Source organism: Alosa alosa, chromosome 5, assembly GCF_017589495.1.
Source record: "Alosa alosa isolate M-15738 ecotype Scorff River chromosome 5, AALO_Geno_1.1, whole genome shotgun sequence".
Taxonomy (NCBI): Eukaryota; Metazoa; Chordata; class Actinopteri; order Clupeiformes; family Clupeidae; genus Alosa; species Alosa alosa.
Genome location: NC_063193.1, coordinates 25306668 through 25323266, shown reverse-complemented (window position 1 = coordinate 25323266; position 16599 = coordinate 25306668). Strand labels below are relative to the sequence as shown.

Sequence of the window (16599 nt, the reverse complement as noted above, 5' to 3'; positions counted from 1 at the left end):
TCAACTAGTTGATCTCTCAATCTTGGCAGGGCAATAGACTTTTCCACAGTATTCTCATTTTCTGAGATGCACCAGCTCTCATTCTGTGGGGTGATAGGCTATTATGAACTGTTGTGCTAAATGGAGTCACAATCCAAAAAAAAAAAATGTGGAAGTGATCTGCCACAGGATCTCCAGCAGTCAGTTTGATCAAAATATTTGACCTTTTTGAGCAAAAAACAAATGGTATTACATTTTTCCAACTGAACTTTCTCCAAGAGGGTGAACTTGTGTAGTGGAGGTGAACCTCCATTGCTGTCTGCAGATTCCCTCCCACTGCCCTTGTGTTATGGTTAAATTGCCCTCTCTTTCCCACGAGCTTTAGTTGACAGTGTACTGTATGATCATCTGATAAAGCCTGAAGAGACATAACTGAACGATATTGTTTTGGTAACTGACGTCTTGCAAATAAAAAGATGTGCAAATAAAATTATCTTGATCCTGCAATACAAATTGTGTCTTTCAGCTCCTGCTTTCCATCCATTCAACAAATCCTCTGTCATAGTTACTAGGGATGAAATCAGTGTGTTAAGGTGTTTTATTGTATTGTTTTATTTAGTTTTAATGTCATTTTTATCCTGTAGCACTTTGAGGTTTCCTGAAAATGTAAAGTGTGTAAACAAATAAAATGTATTATTATATTATTAATTATATTGTGCCATCTCTTGAGGGAGCTGTATATCCAGGGGTGGCCTAGATCACAGAGCTGGTTAACCAATGAAGGATCACCAATCAAACATGTTGATTAGAAATCCCCCTCATTGAACATTCTATGTCATTCCACCTTGGCTTATAACTGTGTTTGCACTGCAGTGTCCTGAGTTGTGCAGCCCTATAACAATCTTGTAAACATGGTATTTTGCTAGCTGTTGAGTATATTCTCTGGGTTTTTTCCCTGCCCAGATATATATCTAGATAAAAGTTTATCCCATCAGTCTGTGATTTATCTGTCTGTGCAACAGTTCCATCTCACTATGTCTTTTACTGGGATGTATCAGTTGGAATCCCATGAGAACTCTGTCCCTTTCATGAGATCAAATGGTAAGTGGGAATTTTAATAACACATTCTTTTTTTTTTTTTTTTTTTTGTAATTTTTGGTAACTATTTTTGCCTCTTAATTTCTGTTGTTAACTTCTAGCAATTCTCCTGAGATTTCAAAACCAACTGAATAGTGTTTTGTGAATTGTATCTTGAAATAAACTTTTGTTAATGATAAGAATATAATTATAAGGCTGTTAGTCTTTAAAAGTATAATATGTGTCCCTTCTTCCTCCTGCCATGGGCTCACCTTGTGATTATTTACTAGACCTGATCTGAATGATTTTAGCCGTGACTGCAAGCCATGGCGGACAGGGGATGTCCTCAGGCTGCTGAGGGCCGGAGACGAAGCCTACAGAGCTGGGGATGAAGCTGACAGGGGATGTCCTCAGGCTGCTGAGGGCCGGAGACGAAGCCTACAGAGCTGGGGATGAAGCTGACAGGGGATGTCCTCAGGCTGCTGAGGGCCGGAGACGAAGCCTACAGAGCTGGGGATGAAGCTGACAGGGGATGTCCTCAGGCTGCTGAGGGCCGGGACGAAGCCTACAGAGCTGGGGATGAAGCTGACAGGGGATGTCCTCAGGCTGCTGAGGGCCGGAGACGAAGCCTACAGAGCTGGGGATGAAGCTGACAGGGGATGTCCTCAGGCTGCTGAGGGCCAGAGACGAAGCCTACAGAGCTGGGGATGAAGCTGAGGGGGGGGATGTCCTCAGGCTGCTGAGGGCCGGAGGCGAAGCCTACAGAGCTGGGGATGAAGCTGACAGGGGATGTCCTCAGGCTGCTGAGGGCCAGAGACGAAGCCTACAGAGCTGGGGACGAAGCTGGCATGAGAACAGCGAGAGCCAACCTGTCCCGTGGCATCAAGGAAGCAAAAAGGAATACACTCACAAGATAACCACCCACTTCAAAGACAGCAGGGAACGCACAAAGCCTATGGCAGGGCATTCAGGCCCTCTGGGACTACAAGCCAGCAGCCACAGAGCTGTGAGAGCAACATCCCTCTGCTCAACAACCTGAACAGCTTCTTTGCTCGGCTTTGAAGCACAAAACAGCACCTGCCCACAGAAGACCCATCCCCTCTCAGAAGACCCAGCCCCTGTGCCTCTCTGCCGACAGCGTGAAGAGGACACTTGCTGCTATCAACACCCGTGGGCAACAGGTCCAGACAACATCCCAGGTCGTCGGCTGAAGGACTGCGCCAGGGGGAGCTTAAGGATGTCTTCACAGACATCTTTAACACTTCCCTGAAGCAAGCCATCGTCCCATCATGTTTCAAAGCTGCCACCATCATACCTGTGCAAGAAAACTGCTCCATCCTGCTTCAATGACTACCGCCCTGTGGCACTGACACCCATCATCATGAAGTGCTTTGAGCGACTTTGTCATGTCACATATCAAAGCCATTCTCCCCACCCTGGACCCCTTCCAGTTTGCATTCCGAGCCAAAGCGGTCTACAGAGGATGCAATCTGCTCTGCCCTCCACCCAGCCCTCACCCAACTGGAAAAAGAGACTCATATGTGAGATTGCTGTTTATAGACTTCAGTTCTGCATTCAACACCATAATACCACAACAACTCATCTGCAAACTTGACAAACTGGGACTCAGTACCTACCTCTGCAACTGGCTACTGGACTTCCTCTGTCAGAGGCCCCAAGTAGTATGTGTTGGCAACAATACCTCAAGCAGCATCACACTGAGCACAGGGGCCCCAAGGCTGCGTGCTCAGTCCGCTGCTCTTCACCCTGCTGACGATGACTGCACTGCAACCTACAGCAACAATCACATAGTGAAATTTGCTGACGACACAACTCTGGTGGGTCTCATCACTAAGGGGCGGCGAGACTCAATACAGGTTAGAGGTCGACCATCTGACCACGTGGTGCAGGGACAACAACCTCCTGCTGAGCGTCAGCAAGACCAAAGAGATTGTTGTTGACTTCCGGAGAGGTCACACCCAACACCTGCCACTGACCATCGGCCGGTGCTGTGGTGGAAGAGCGAGCAGCACCAAATTCCTGGGGGTGCACATCAGTGAAGACCTCTCCTGGACCACCAACACTGCATCACTGGCGAGAAGAGGCTCAGCGCCGCCTGTACTTCCTCGGGAAACTCAGGCGAGCAAGTGCTCCACCAGCCATCATGACCACATTCTACCAAGGCACCATTGAGAGCATCCTCTCCAGCTGTATCGCTGTGTGTGGGCGGAAGCTGCACTGAATACAACAGGAAAGCCCTGCAGCATAGTGAACACAGCTGGAAGGATTATTGGTGCTTCACTCCCCTCCCTCAAGGACATTTACACCACCCCACCTCACCCGCCATAGGCGACCAAAAATTGTGAGTGATGCAAGTCACCCCGCTCACAATCTGTTTGATCTACTGCCCTCTGGGAAGAGGTACAGAAGCCTCGCCCTCCGCACTACCAGACTCACCAACAGCTTCATACACCAAGCTGTAAGGATGCTGAACTCTCTCCCTCCTCTCCCCCCTCCACCCTCAGCTACATAACATCCTGGACATTGGACCAAAATGGCAGCCTGCACTCCCACTTGCACACTTGCACACTTGTACACTTTACAACTTGGTGTTGTTGTCCTGAAAACACAACACTTCTGCTAACAACTCTTACATAACTTGCACCACTATGCCACTTTCTTTCTTACTTAGGTCAAACAGAACTACCCAAGCCTTTTATTGGCCTGACTTTGCACTAGTATTTTATTGACTGTCTATGCACAATTTCAACCAAATTTTGCTGCTCTTATTTTTTCATTATTATATGTGCCCTCTTATTTATTTATTTACTTACTTTTTTGTTTACTTGAATGTTATGTTTGTCTGTGGACCTAAATTGGTAAAATATGTCTAGTCTTCACCGTGGGATAGTGAGAAACGTAATTTCGATCTCTTTGTATGTCTGGAACATGTGAAGAAATTGACAATAAAGCTGACTTTGACTTTGACTTTGACTTTGAGGGTTCCCAGATGACCTAATCGAGAAGGGCAAAGACTTCAAGAGTGTCGCTGAGATGGACACTCAGTGACACAAAAGAATGGAGACCACGTCACAGAGAAAGTGACCACTGGCTCTCAGGTCCTTGTGTGTGAACTCGTTTACTGCTGGCCAGGAGAGCGAGATCAAGACTATGTGACCAAAAGGTCAAGGTATATCTCTAAACAGGGCAGATCTTGGGAGGAACCTGTTTTACATCATATGCCCTCAAACCAGCAGTCTAAGGGATGGCATCTCCTGCTGGCTAAAACATAATGTTTTGTAGAGTACACAATAGTGTGCAGATCTCTGTAAACATTTCATGGTGACTCCATTTCATTCCCATGTGCTGGAGGTGTGTGCTTGCAAGTCACAAACTCAGAGGGATAATATTGTAAATCTTCAATCTACATTTCCCCTGTTTCTATTTCTGTCATGCAGGCTACCATCGTTATGGAGTGCAATCAACTGAAAGTGACTTTCAAAGGCATCCAGTCCATCACAGAGAAAGTTGATGATGACACTATTGTAAATGTGAGTATAAATTCACTTACTTATTTACTACATGTAGATCATCAGTCATCAGTCGAGGATAAGCAAACGTGTCAAAAGCTGAGGTCCATGCAGTTTGTTTGGAGATTTTATTAGTTGTAAATAAAAAAAAAAATCACTGCAAATCTGTGACTGTGAAATGTCAAATATGTGAAATAGTTTGATGGATGTGTCTGCAGTGAACAAAGTTACTATTCCAAACCTGACATATAGAAAATAGGAACATCTACATTTAAAGAGCAAATTTAAATGTCAAAAAACTATCGTAATGAATAATGTAACTGCTCTAAATGCTAACAGGAGACATCAAAAGAAGTCCATGACTTACACTCCAGTGACAGAGCCTGTGTTTCTCTATATGTGACACTGTGAATCATTAAGACCCTCATGGATTGTCCAGGTGATGGAGGACGTTCCATGGGAACGGGTCAGGAGAGCTGCCCAAGTGCTGCTCCCCACGTCTGGAGCTCTCTGGTCAGGTGGGGCTCTTCTCCCCACCGGCCTCCTCATTAAGGGGACCACAGCTATAGCAGAGATGGGGATAGCTCTGTCCACACTATGGTTAATTGGTCTGTCCTGTGTGTTTGAACATGTGTGTGTGTGTGTGTGTGTGTGTGTGTGTGTGTGTGTGTGGTGGGAATCGGTGGGTGGACAGGTGTTCTCATTTCCTGCGGAACAGGTTCTTGATGCCCTCCACCATCGGTTCTGACTGCATGCTCATGGGCTGGTTCTTGAGCGCGGCCTCACGCATCTGGTGGTAGATGAACTCATTCTGCTTGAACATCCGGAGCTCCATCTCCGTCTGCTGCCGCATAGCCTACAGCAGCAACACAGACAGAACGTCAAGTTACTTACCCAAAACTCACTACATTTCCAACCAAAGATGTCTTTGGAACAACATACCACGACAATGCGTAGAGCTCAGGGACAAATTAAGATACAAAGGCATCAAGCAAGTGCTATGTTTTTCTATGGCTGAAGCGTACCTCCAGGTCTTTGGTGATGGGGTGTATGGAGCCATGTGTGACCATCAGGATGGAGTAGGCCTTGCAGATCATGCCATGGCCGACCTCAATGAGCCCTGCCTGCCAGTGGGTGACCCCTGCTCTCATGGTGGCCATGCCCAGGGATGCATGGTTTGGGTGGTACACCTTCCTGTGGAGAAAATAAAGACTCACCTAAGGAAGTCATTTTGCACAGCCTCATAGGATATAGCATTACAGTTAAAGTCAAAGAACTAAAGAGGTTACACTTTACTTGACAGTATCGACATAAGAGTGACATGACACTGTCATGAACATGTCATAAACAGGTCATAAACGTTTATGACATAACGCTTCTGTTATTAAGTGACATTTGGTTTTTGTCATAACAATTTAGGATTAGGTTTAAGGTTAGGGTTAGGGATAGAGTCTGTTAGGGTTAGGTTTAGGATTAGGGTAAGATTTATGTGGATTTGTGTGTCATGACAGTGTCATGTCCCTCTTATGTCAAGTCAAGTAAAGTGTTACCAAAGAGTTTTGTTTTAATTTTTCATTTTTTTCTTTTCTTTGAATCTGTAGATTAGAATATAGTCATGCAAATGTATGACAGGATGGACAAATGGAGCTGAACTGAAGGCAAGCCGAATGAGCCCGGTGAGTCTGTGCCACTGTGGAAGGTGAGACACTCACTGGTATCCCTCCACCATTTTGCGAGCGTAGGTGGCGGCCTCATCGAAGTACTGCAGGTAGGACAGCACCTCACTGATAGTGCTCCACAGCCGCAGCTGGTAAATGTGTGTATCGGCCAGCACTGGGTCTATCTTCTCCAAACACTCGCGGCAGATTTTTACCACCTGACCAGCGGACAACATAGGTAGGGTTGGGGTTGGGTAGACAGAACACAAAAAGCAGCACTTCTGGTCAACTTTAAGTGGATTTATTTTAATCCAACCACATCCATTATTTTTTGTTACATTTCATGAGCAACTATCTTTGGAAAAAGTATACTTAAGTATATGAAACACAACACATGTAGTCAACATTACTTTAGTTCAGTTGTATGCTAATTTGATGTACAGTAACACTGAATAACTAAAACTGAATGTGACCTCACCTGACTATTGCCTTTTATATTTTTACTGCAGTTCACAGAGTACCAGAGTTGCCAAAGGGACTGAGATAGACATATTCTGTGATGTCCTTGGAAGTAAGGCAAAACATCTAGCTGCTTATGTGCGCCCTACTGTGAAACTGCCATAAAGTGCAGTGGTACCTCATGGTATTTGCCATCCAAGCGAGCCTTCTCCATCTTCCTTAGCATTTCAAAGCTGTACTCTGTCATCTCCTTCACCTGCTCATCAGGCACCTGCGCATACAGCCCAGTAAGTTAAGTTGTCAAGTTAAGTTGTCAAGGAAGTTCCTACTGGAAATTTGTTCTCTGCATTTTACCCATAGGGGGGGTACAGAAGTGTACACACATTCATACACACACACCCAGAGCAGTGAGCTCACTAGGAGCACACATACACACCCGGAGCAGTGAGCTCACTAGGAGCACACATACACACCCGGAGCAGTGGGCTCACTGGGAGCACACAAACACACCCGGAGCAGTGAGCTCACTAGGAGCACACACACACACCCGGAGCAGTGGGCTCACTAGGAGCACACACACACACCCGGAGCAGTGGGCTCACTAGGAGCACACACACACACCCGGAGCAGTGGGCTCACTAGGAGCACACATACACACCCGGAGCAGTGGGCTCACTAGGAGCACACATACACACCCGGAGCAGTGGGCAGCCCTTAATCCGACGCCCGGGGAAAGGTACAGCACAGCATGGCTGACAGATCAGTTCACAGTCACACCAACATCAGCCTACATCACACCATCAGACAATTATCCCTGCAAAATACTGCCTCGCCATCTATACATAGGTGTCATATTGTACACATCATATTTACTCTCAGACCCCATGCTACTGTGATGCCTGATCAAACCAAATGACACCGTTGGGAGGCAAAGAGCAGTGAAAAACCCAGGCAGACTGGAGTCAGACAAGGTTACCGCTCTACCAGTCTAATCAGTCCTAACCTGTGTCAGATAATGAGACCAGAAGCAGAAGAACCTCGGGTCCAGTACCAGACTGATACAGTAAGTATTTATACTCTTTTGTTCTCGTGAGGGAAATTTGGTCTAGTGGTGAAGCACACACTAATCCCGGCTACGACAGCGGCACTCAGGGAGCAGTGAGGGGTTACAGTAGGTGCCTCTCCTACTGGTCGGGGTTCGAACCGGCAACCCTTCCGGTTACAAGTCCGAAGCGCTAACTATTAGGCCGCAGCTGCCCACATTAAGCAGTATACTGGATAACTCTGCGCCATTTCAGAATACACTTTGCATAATTATGTCTGTCTTCATGTCACATTTGTAAAGCATAACTGTCTTTCAATCTTAGTTACAGTAATCACCACATGTACAAACGTTGTGTGTGTTTGTGCACACTAAATGTATCCGTGTTTGCTATTTTAGTCCACACTATCTTCTATCATTACTTCTAAAACAAGCCACTACAGCACCTTCTGCTTTAGGTGTTCTCAGAAGACTCTGACGGGACTAAAAATAACAGCAGCAACGCTGTCAGAATGCACAAGCCCAGCGACTGTGTGATAAATGCTGCAGTGTGTCTCAGACCTATCACTGCATCCTCTCACAGGTTTACACATTTGTCTCTTCTCAGCAGTATGCGGAACAGTTACTCGTCCTTGGCTGAGGTATTTGTACCATTGTATGTGTTTGCTGACAGAAAATATTGTCCTCAGATGGCTACTATCTTAATGTTCCCTTTTCATCACAAACACACACACACACACACACACACACACACACACACACACACACACACACACACACACACACACACACACACACACACAAAAGCCTGGGATTCCTCCATCATCAGAAGAATCAGCTGTTCCCTGGAGCAAGTGTGGCCCTCTGCTAAAATTAGCCCCGCACAAAGACTCCAGCGCTGACCTCCAGTGCAGCAGATAAGAGTGCTGACAGCACGCTCTCCTGATTCACCTCATGCTCTCCTACAGCTCCACCAGTCACTTGGGTCCCAGGCTTCTGTGTGTGTGTGTGTGTGTGTGTGTGTCTCTCTGTGTGTGTGTGTGTGTGTGTGTGTGTGCTTTTCCATATGCACATAAACAGTGTAAAACTTAATTCAAAACAAATTCCCAGGAATGAGCAAAAATCACTATCCTTCTGCCAAAATTCTGTAGTATTTTTGCAAATGATATTAAAGGTATCTACACATGAAGCTCAATCTCACCTTGACATCATCCACCACCTTGCCTGCCATCTTGAGGTCATCTCCAGTGCGGTTGGTGCAATGCTCACACGTGCAGTCAAAGAAGTACTGGTCCTTGAGCAGCTTTTTGCGCTCGTGAGACAGGTGCAGGTAGTCCACGTAGGAGATGGTGATCTCATCTCCCGCTTTAATGTTGCCCAGAGCCCTCAGCTCCACTCTACGCACAAAAACAGAACTCGGTATGAACACTGCAAGAGAAGACAGGGCGGACTGGTTTGGGTGTCTGACCTCAGTTCAGGTGTTAGATGACAGATAAAGAATAAGACTCTTATAGAGAATAAGACTCATTCCTCATCTCTAGATCCAACATGAAAAGCCATGACGCCTTACAAATCAATGAATTAGATAGTAATTCATTCCTCTGAACTGAACCCCTATAATTATATGGGTATTTCTGCATTCAACTGTCAGCAACCAGAATTCTCAACAAGCAGATATTGGTGTGATTAGTCTATTTTTTAGTTTTTAGTTTTCTGTGATTCAACTTACAGTGTGAACATGCTGTGTGATGTTAATAATACTAGACATAAGGATTTTGTAAACAATTATACTACTTTAAGAACACATCATTAAAGAAAGTAAAAACTTGTCAAAATAAAAATGGATAATGTCCACCTCCTTATCATAGATTATCAGGCTGAAGCACTCACATTTGACTGGTTTGCCATAAGCAGAATTGTCCTAGATAGCACCCAAAGCTATCACACAACTCATTGATTTAATTTCAATGCATTCAAACATGTCATGATTCATTTTGATGAGCATCGCTCTGGATGTTTTACAGTGAAACTGAAGGAGTAGCAGTGAGAGAGCTCTTTGAAAAAGACAGTCAATTGATTTGGCTTTTAAGAACGGGTTAAAAAAAAGGATCAAAAGGAAAAAGGACTAAAAGTCAACACCTAACACCTGTGGGGTAAATAGCACAATGATTTTGGCCTTCATTTTGACCATACTGTATATTTCACACCCATTTTGCCAGGAACACCATACACACGTGTGATGAAGTGGAGCCAGTGGGCAAGAAAGACAGAGGAAGAGAAGAGGAGAGAAGGACAGTCGATAGGCTACAGGCCTTTTTTATTCAAACTGCCATAAGGCACTGAGATGAACATGCAACATTTTGCCACACGCTGCATTCTGTCAAAAATGGGACAGTATGAAAACCAAACGTGGCAAAATCCATGGAGTCACATGAGGGGATTAGAGGTGAAGAACTTGATGAGCGTTTATGACAGAGAGAGAGAGTCAACTTACCAACCACCCGCAGGCATTAACCAACTGAGACCCAGACTGTTCCATCACAGCACTACCATACAGCACTTTCTCAGTTCCGCACTTATATTGGGTTATTGGCTACATCCTTTTTTATTTCTGTCAACCAATCAGTGGACTAAGGAAATCTGTGATTGGTTGAATCAGAGCAGTGGGATGAGTTGCACAGAATTGGGAACTGCAGGAGTGTCCAATGGAATCACCTGGGAAATACCAGTGTAATGGAATGGACGTGACGTGTATCTGTGGTGAAAGGGTCCTCCTGAGCGAGTAGTGGGTTAATTGTGCTTGGGTAGTTGATTGTGAGAGAGGGATGGTAGAAAGGTGAGTGACGGAGACGGAGACAAATGGAAAGAGTTCACAGGAGTAGTGGGTTAATTGTGCTTGGGTAGTTGATTGTGAGAGAGGGATGGTAGAAAGATGAGTGACGGAGACAGAGACAAATGGAAAGAGTTTACAGGGAGTGCTCCATGTGAGGAAAAGGACTGTTTGCTCTAGACTGACCCACCTCCTGTAGGAGTGATACATTTTGTTCACAGCCGACTGACTGAAAAACAAAACAACAGTTGTTTTTTTCTTTATGCAGTAGAAACACACCAGTTTGTCTCCCTCAGCTGTGGCTGTGCCAACACCCTCTCCACTCCTCCTCACCCCCCACACCCAACAACTCTGACTGAGGGACACCACCATGCTGTGAGAATCCGCACTCTTTGCAACGTGGGGATACACAATGTCTTTTAATGCGTTAAAGAGCGAAGACAGACCCTCCTCCTTTTTTGTCGACCTGGTTGTTATAGTTTGTGATGACTTTGCCACAACTGACTTTCTTTGCAATGGTTGTTTTTATAATCATGTGCCCTGGACCACAGAAAGGTCGTATTTTCATCACTCTATTTGGAATGACGCAATAATCCTCCACTAGCAGAATAACAGCTGAACTAACCAGTGATAATGAAAAAAAATGAAACAGATATTTTTTTCATCTGGTCAGCTGTGAAGCAGAGATTATGTCATAAATCCTCGGAAACATTCATAGTATGGCACTATTTTGATGATAAGTGGGCTAAAACATCATAGGCTTATCAGAGGAGATGGCGTCCTCAGTCTTACATAATATAATGACAGTCAGCATGGGCCATTTATATGACAGCTGCTGGCTGACAGCTGACAGCTTTACCTTAACTAATATAATCTGTTAATTCTGTTTATGTTTATATTAACCATTATAACAATCTTTTTCATTTTCTACTGTCCAGGTCAACTCAAATGACTTTTCGCAATAAGTGAGTTTTCTGTTTCCTTTAAAGTTAATGCTAATTGTTATCAGCAGTTACCGCTAATGGTCATCACCAGCCAGTCCCCCCTCTGAAGTACCACCCCAACTATCTGCGTGCATCCTTGGAATGCCAGACACAATTAAGTTCCCAGTGAAGGGTAGTACTCACTTGCCATTGTTGAGGATAACCGTGCAGTTTGGCCAGCAGTCGTGATTGACCAGGCACAGGTTGGGGAAGATGCCGACCCCTACTGCTTGCAACCCCCGCTGGTCACTGATGGTGAAGCCATTGCAGTTTATCTTGGGAAATAAAAATAAGAATTAATGTAATACAGGACAGATGTGTATTATTATTTATTTCAGTAAAAGAAATGGTCATGGGCACAATCTGATTTCTCTTTGTGTTTTTGATACACAAATGTGTTTGATCAAATAAACGATATTCATCTATAGTTTTTATATGTTATTATTCATTTCTAGTGTGGGAAAGAGAGATAGGACAGGTGATTAAAGTCTTACCACTCCAAGAATGTGGGAGATGCTGTCCACATTATGTGGTTTGCTGTTGCGTGGCCAATAGTCCAGGAAGTTGTGGATATCAATCTTGAGCTGCTTGAGGTCGTCCTCAGGCAAGTCTTCGACGTGGTCCTCCAGGTCATCTATGGTGGTCAGCTGATGGTCAGACACGATGCTTCCCTCCTTATCCAGCCTCCAGAAGATACGGGCAGCGAGTCTGATGCACAACAATGTACAATATGATCCTCAATCTTTAATATTTGAACTAAATAAAAGATATTTTGTGCTATGCATATTGAATAGGAGCAGTGATTTTTGCACCTTAATGCATCGTCACTTTTTTACTTTTTGCAAACTTAGACTCTAATCCTGATTATCAAAAGAAAGGAAAAAATAAATGTTGTTCACTTACAGCATGATTACTAAGAGCACATTACATTGTTCATGAAAAAATGATCCAATCTATCTCAATGTCAGTTTCAGTATCTGAATTTGTAAACACCCGATGGAAACTTGTCTTTTGCTCTGTGTGTTGAAGCCTGCGGTCAGGCCTCTGCCCTTACCGCACGCTCTCGTTGGGCACCTTGTCGTAGGCCTTGATGGCGGGACACTCCAGCTTATGCTCATCCCAGCCTGCTCTCTGACAGGTGCGGTCACAGTACTGAGCAAACTTACACGAGCCGCACCGATGCAGCTTCTGTTGCCGACGGAAGCAGCTGTGACACACGTTTGCTGCCATACTGGGTGACGACAAAGACAAATAGAACACATGTAGCCGTCAGGGACAAACAGGATAAAGACAATGCAAGTTATAGTAGTACAGTAGTAATGGAGCAATGGAGTAATTATGATGTCATATCGTAATATCAAATATGTACTGCAGGCATGTACAGTAGTAATGGAGTAATTATGATGTCATATCGTAATATCAAATATGCATATGCTGCAGGCATGTACTGCAGTAAACTTAAAGCTTAATTTTAATCCAAAGTATCACTTCTGCATACAGTGACATATTTTTCACTGTATCTCATCTGAGACACTCAGAGCACACAGACGTATAGAGCACTGACATGCACTTCTTTGGGTGAGCTTTCTGTTACTGCAAATATCTTGTCACATCACCTGTACTCAAAGATATAACTTATGAAATTGAGTATGCGTTTGTTGTGTTTGTCCAAAGTCTTATTTTCTTGGGAAACTCTAATGTCCTCAAGAGTGTTTAAGACACACAAGCAGCACACTCCTATCTAAGGCTTCTTCCACTGACTCTAAATCTGATCACCAATCTCTGGCATCTCATCTGGCTCTCCGTGTTTATATCTTTCCATTGCTTTCAAAGCCAGGTATGTATTATACTCTATTACATCACATGCATGATGCCATGTTGTATTTATGGCACAGTAGACATCACGTCCACTCCAACAAAGCAGGTTGGGCCATGCTACTACAGTATACCATGTGGAGTTCATTCTACTGTATTCCATAGAAACACAACATGGAACACTTGCCTAGTAATGAAAGATCACATGAGCTGAATGAGCCGCATCTTGCAAATACCAGACACAGGAAATGAACAGTGTTGTGGGAAGAGTTACATTTTACATTTTAATACTGGAACAAATGCAAGAACAACTAACGCAGAGCTGTCCAAAATGTGTTGGAAAACTTGATTTACTCAGACTAAAATGATCCCAAGTCATGAACCCAGTTGAATTGCTGTGGTACCTTTAGATCATGTTACATTTCAGAGTGGGTTGCACTGTCCATTTCACCCATGTAACTAGTGGTCACCTATGTTAGGGGTAAGTCTAAACTGATCTGATGTGGTCCAGAGAGGCATTAACACCATGTCCTCTCTCACACTTTACCAGATCAGCTATCTCTCACTATATTAGCAATGAATGGTGAAAGCCAAGTGTTCAGATGATACAGCAAGCAAGGACAACGTCAGTTCCAAACCCAATGTCAAAATGAAACCGAACAATGCAAAACAAAATGTCCCACTTCTTGTGAAAGACAACTGAGGAAAGTAAGTGAAGATGGTGCTTGTTCTAATACTCAGCTCAGGATCTATTAAAAAGAGTCAATTCAGCTCCACATTAAAGCAACACAATGCAGTACTTTCACCTTACAATAATGCCTTCAAACTCATTCTGATGCTACACTGACTTGTAATACGAAGAATGAAGTCTCTGACATTGCCAATGTGTGCCCAGAACACTTGATATTGCACTATGTAACATTCGAGAAGTAGGATCCTGACCATTTTAGTAATTTGTTGACTAACTTTGTACCGTCTTGTCAATTCTTCCATTAAGGTCCTTTAGGACATGATATGAGAGTGTTTTCCTTTTCTGTACTTCACTTGATCTCACACAGTCCAAGCCAAAATGCCAACATGCCATGTGTCTCTATGGAGCCTGGCCTTTGTCATACCTGTCAAACACGACGGCTGCAAAGCTGGGCTCTATGAAGAGCACGTCTCCGGCCCATAGTTCCCGTACAGCCCTAAGGCCCCGGCCCTTCCCAGGTGGGTTAAACACCTCCACGTTGTCCATGATCTCTCCTGTGGTCCAATCTTAGATTCTGGACAGAGAACCCCGGCAAAGTGAGCGAGTGAATGAATGAATGAATGAATGAAGAATGAAGCACTTCTTGTGTCCCCCTGGCCAATCCTGTCCTTAGCTCTAAACCCTTGATAGGAGCAACTGTGCATTCCACCACCACTACCACACACTAAAATAGAACCCTCTCTTGAGCTGTACCATTGTGGGCACTCACAGGGGGGTGGGGGAGTTTTGGGGTGATCCCTACTCATGTGAATACAAACTGAGATCACTACTGGGCTCAGCTCTACACTATCACAGGAGTTTTCCTAGCCTGCTTACTGTTTTACTTGAAAATATTTTGCCAAAACAGGGACATGTTTGGTTCAAAAATTGGAATTAGCCACTTTGGAGCCCTAAAGCTATTATTGTATATCAGCTGGGCCTGCTCATCAAATGTGAGGGGCGGAGACATCTGACAGCTGTGGCCACCTGGCAACACGCGGGACAGTGCTCATGTCTTCTGGCACTTTCTTGCTGTTTCCCCCTGAACGTGTCCTGCTCATTAATCTATTTTGCAATGTTTCGGTTTCTAGGTGTTTCTAGACACTAACTCCTCATTGTTGTTGTTTGTTGCTGAGTGTTTTTTCTGAATAGTTTGTTGACTGGTTGGTTGGTGGTATATTCAGGCATCTGAAGAAATCTGTTTGATTTTAAACTCTTCTTTGTTCTGTTATTTGACTCTAAATCCTGTACAACTACCTTGGATAAAAGCTCTCCACACGTGACTGAGACAGCCCTTTAGTCAGATCATCCTAAATCTTCCCAACACTGTGCTTATGTCAGACGTATCTGCTAATCAGCACTTCCTCTCTTAAAAGGCATTGATTTTACTTCAAGTTTTGAAAATAATACAACTAACTCAGTAGCTGAAGAGTATGTTACTTTGTTGAATGTAATCCCATATGAACAGACAATTACATGTGTAATGTTACATGTGTGTAAATATGAATACAGTAATTCCACTACACTGCAGTACTGAAAATAGACCCTTTCAACAATAAAAACAAAAACAATGCTTGAACGTTCTATTTGGGCCCCAATCTACTTCCTCTGCATTAAGATAACATATGGAATGTTAAAAAGGAAGCCTTGTGGGGCCAACTATGATGCTGATAATGGAACTCTCTTGAAAGGGTCCATACAGTGTATGGCGTAGGTGCAATTTGGAACACAGACAATATGCCTGGTTAACACAACTTTCAAACTCCCAAAGTGACAGATACCCTTCCCAGAGACATCACAAGACATCCCTCAGAATGGAAACATCAGGTGATCAGCTTGGGCCGATATTGCTAAGGTGAGCTTTCTCAGCCCTTGAAGAGTGATGATTGTATTAAGCGTGGTGAGGTCATTAAGGCATGGAATGACAACTCAACCAGGCTATCTGCTATCTGATATGGCTAGATGTGCTGTAAGCATAGGCTTGTACTGTAAGTTGTTTCAGTGATATAATTTCTGCTGACCATGAATGAGAATGCAAACATTTTAACACAAAAACATTATTGAACACGATTTCGGAGTGCTGTTATTTCAGACCTCACTCTCAGCATGACCATCTTACTTTTACTATCCCCAGATTTTCACACCCAGGTCATGTATTATAACACACCACCTGTGGTCCTCCTACCTCCATTTGGCACCCACCACTTACATGAAAGGAGCCCTAAACATTTGTTTTCCTAACCAAGTAATTTAAAGATAATATAATTCTCAACATAATTAAGGATCTGTGTCTTCATAAAACAACCGGGTCCATAGATGGTTACAGAGAGTTCATTAGAAAAGGCCAGGACCTGGGAAAGTCAAAGCAGTCATAAAGGGGACACATTACGAACAGGCTCCCTTGGGGATGTCTCTCGTTTCACTCAGAACTTCAGAGACCTCTTGTAGCTCGGCCCTCAGCCTGACGGCTAGCCTGCTGCAGGCGTTTCCACGGCG

General features: G+C 44.1%; 1 protein-coding gene across 2 annotated transcripts; it reads right to left on the bottom strand.

Annotated features, from left to right (window-relative positions):
• Window positions 1–4691: 4691 nt before the first annotated feature.
• smyd1b (SET and MYND domain containing 1b) lies at window positions 4692–14750 on the bottom strand. Of its 2 annotated transcripts, XM_048244205.1 has the most exons (10): window positions 14489–14750; window positions 12613–12789; window positions 12053–12266; window positions 11703–11833; window positions 10766–10804; window positions 8947–9142; window positions 6882–6974; window positions 6299–6462; window positions 5612–5780; window positions 4692–5442 (listed from the first exon to the last, which is right to left on the bottom strand). In XM_048244205.1, exons 1-10 carry the CDS (start codon window positions 14608–14610, stop codon window positions 5287–5289), a joined length of 1461 nt encoding a protein of 486 aa, XP_048100162.1. In that variant the 5' UTR covers window positions 14611–14750; the 3' UTR covers window positions 4692–5286. The 2 variants fall into 2 exon arrangements, with proteins under 2 accessions (XP_048100162.1, XP_048100163.1); XM_048244206.1 differs by lacking the exon at window positions 10766–10804.
• Between the last annotated feature and the right edge of the window lie 1849 nt (window positions 14751–16599).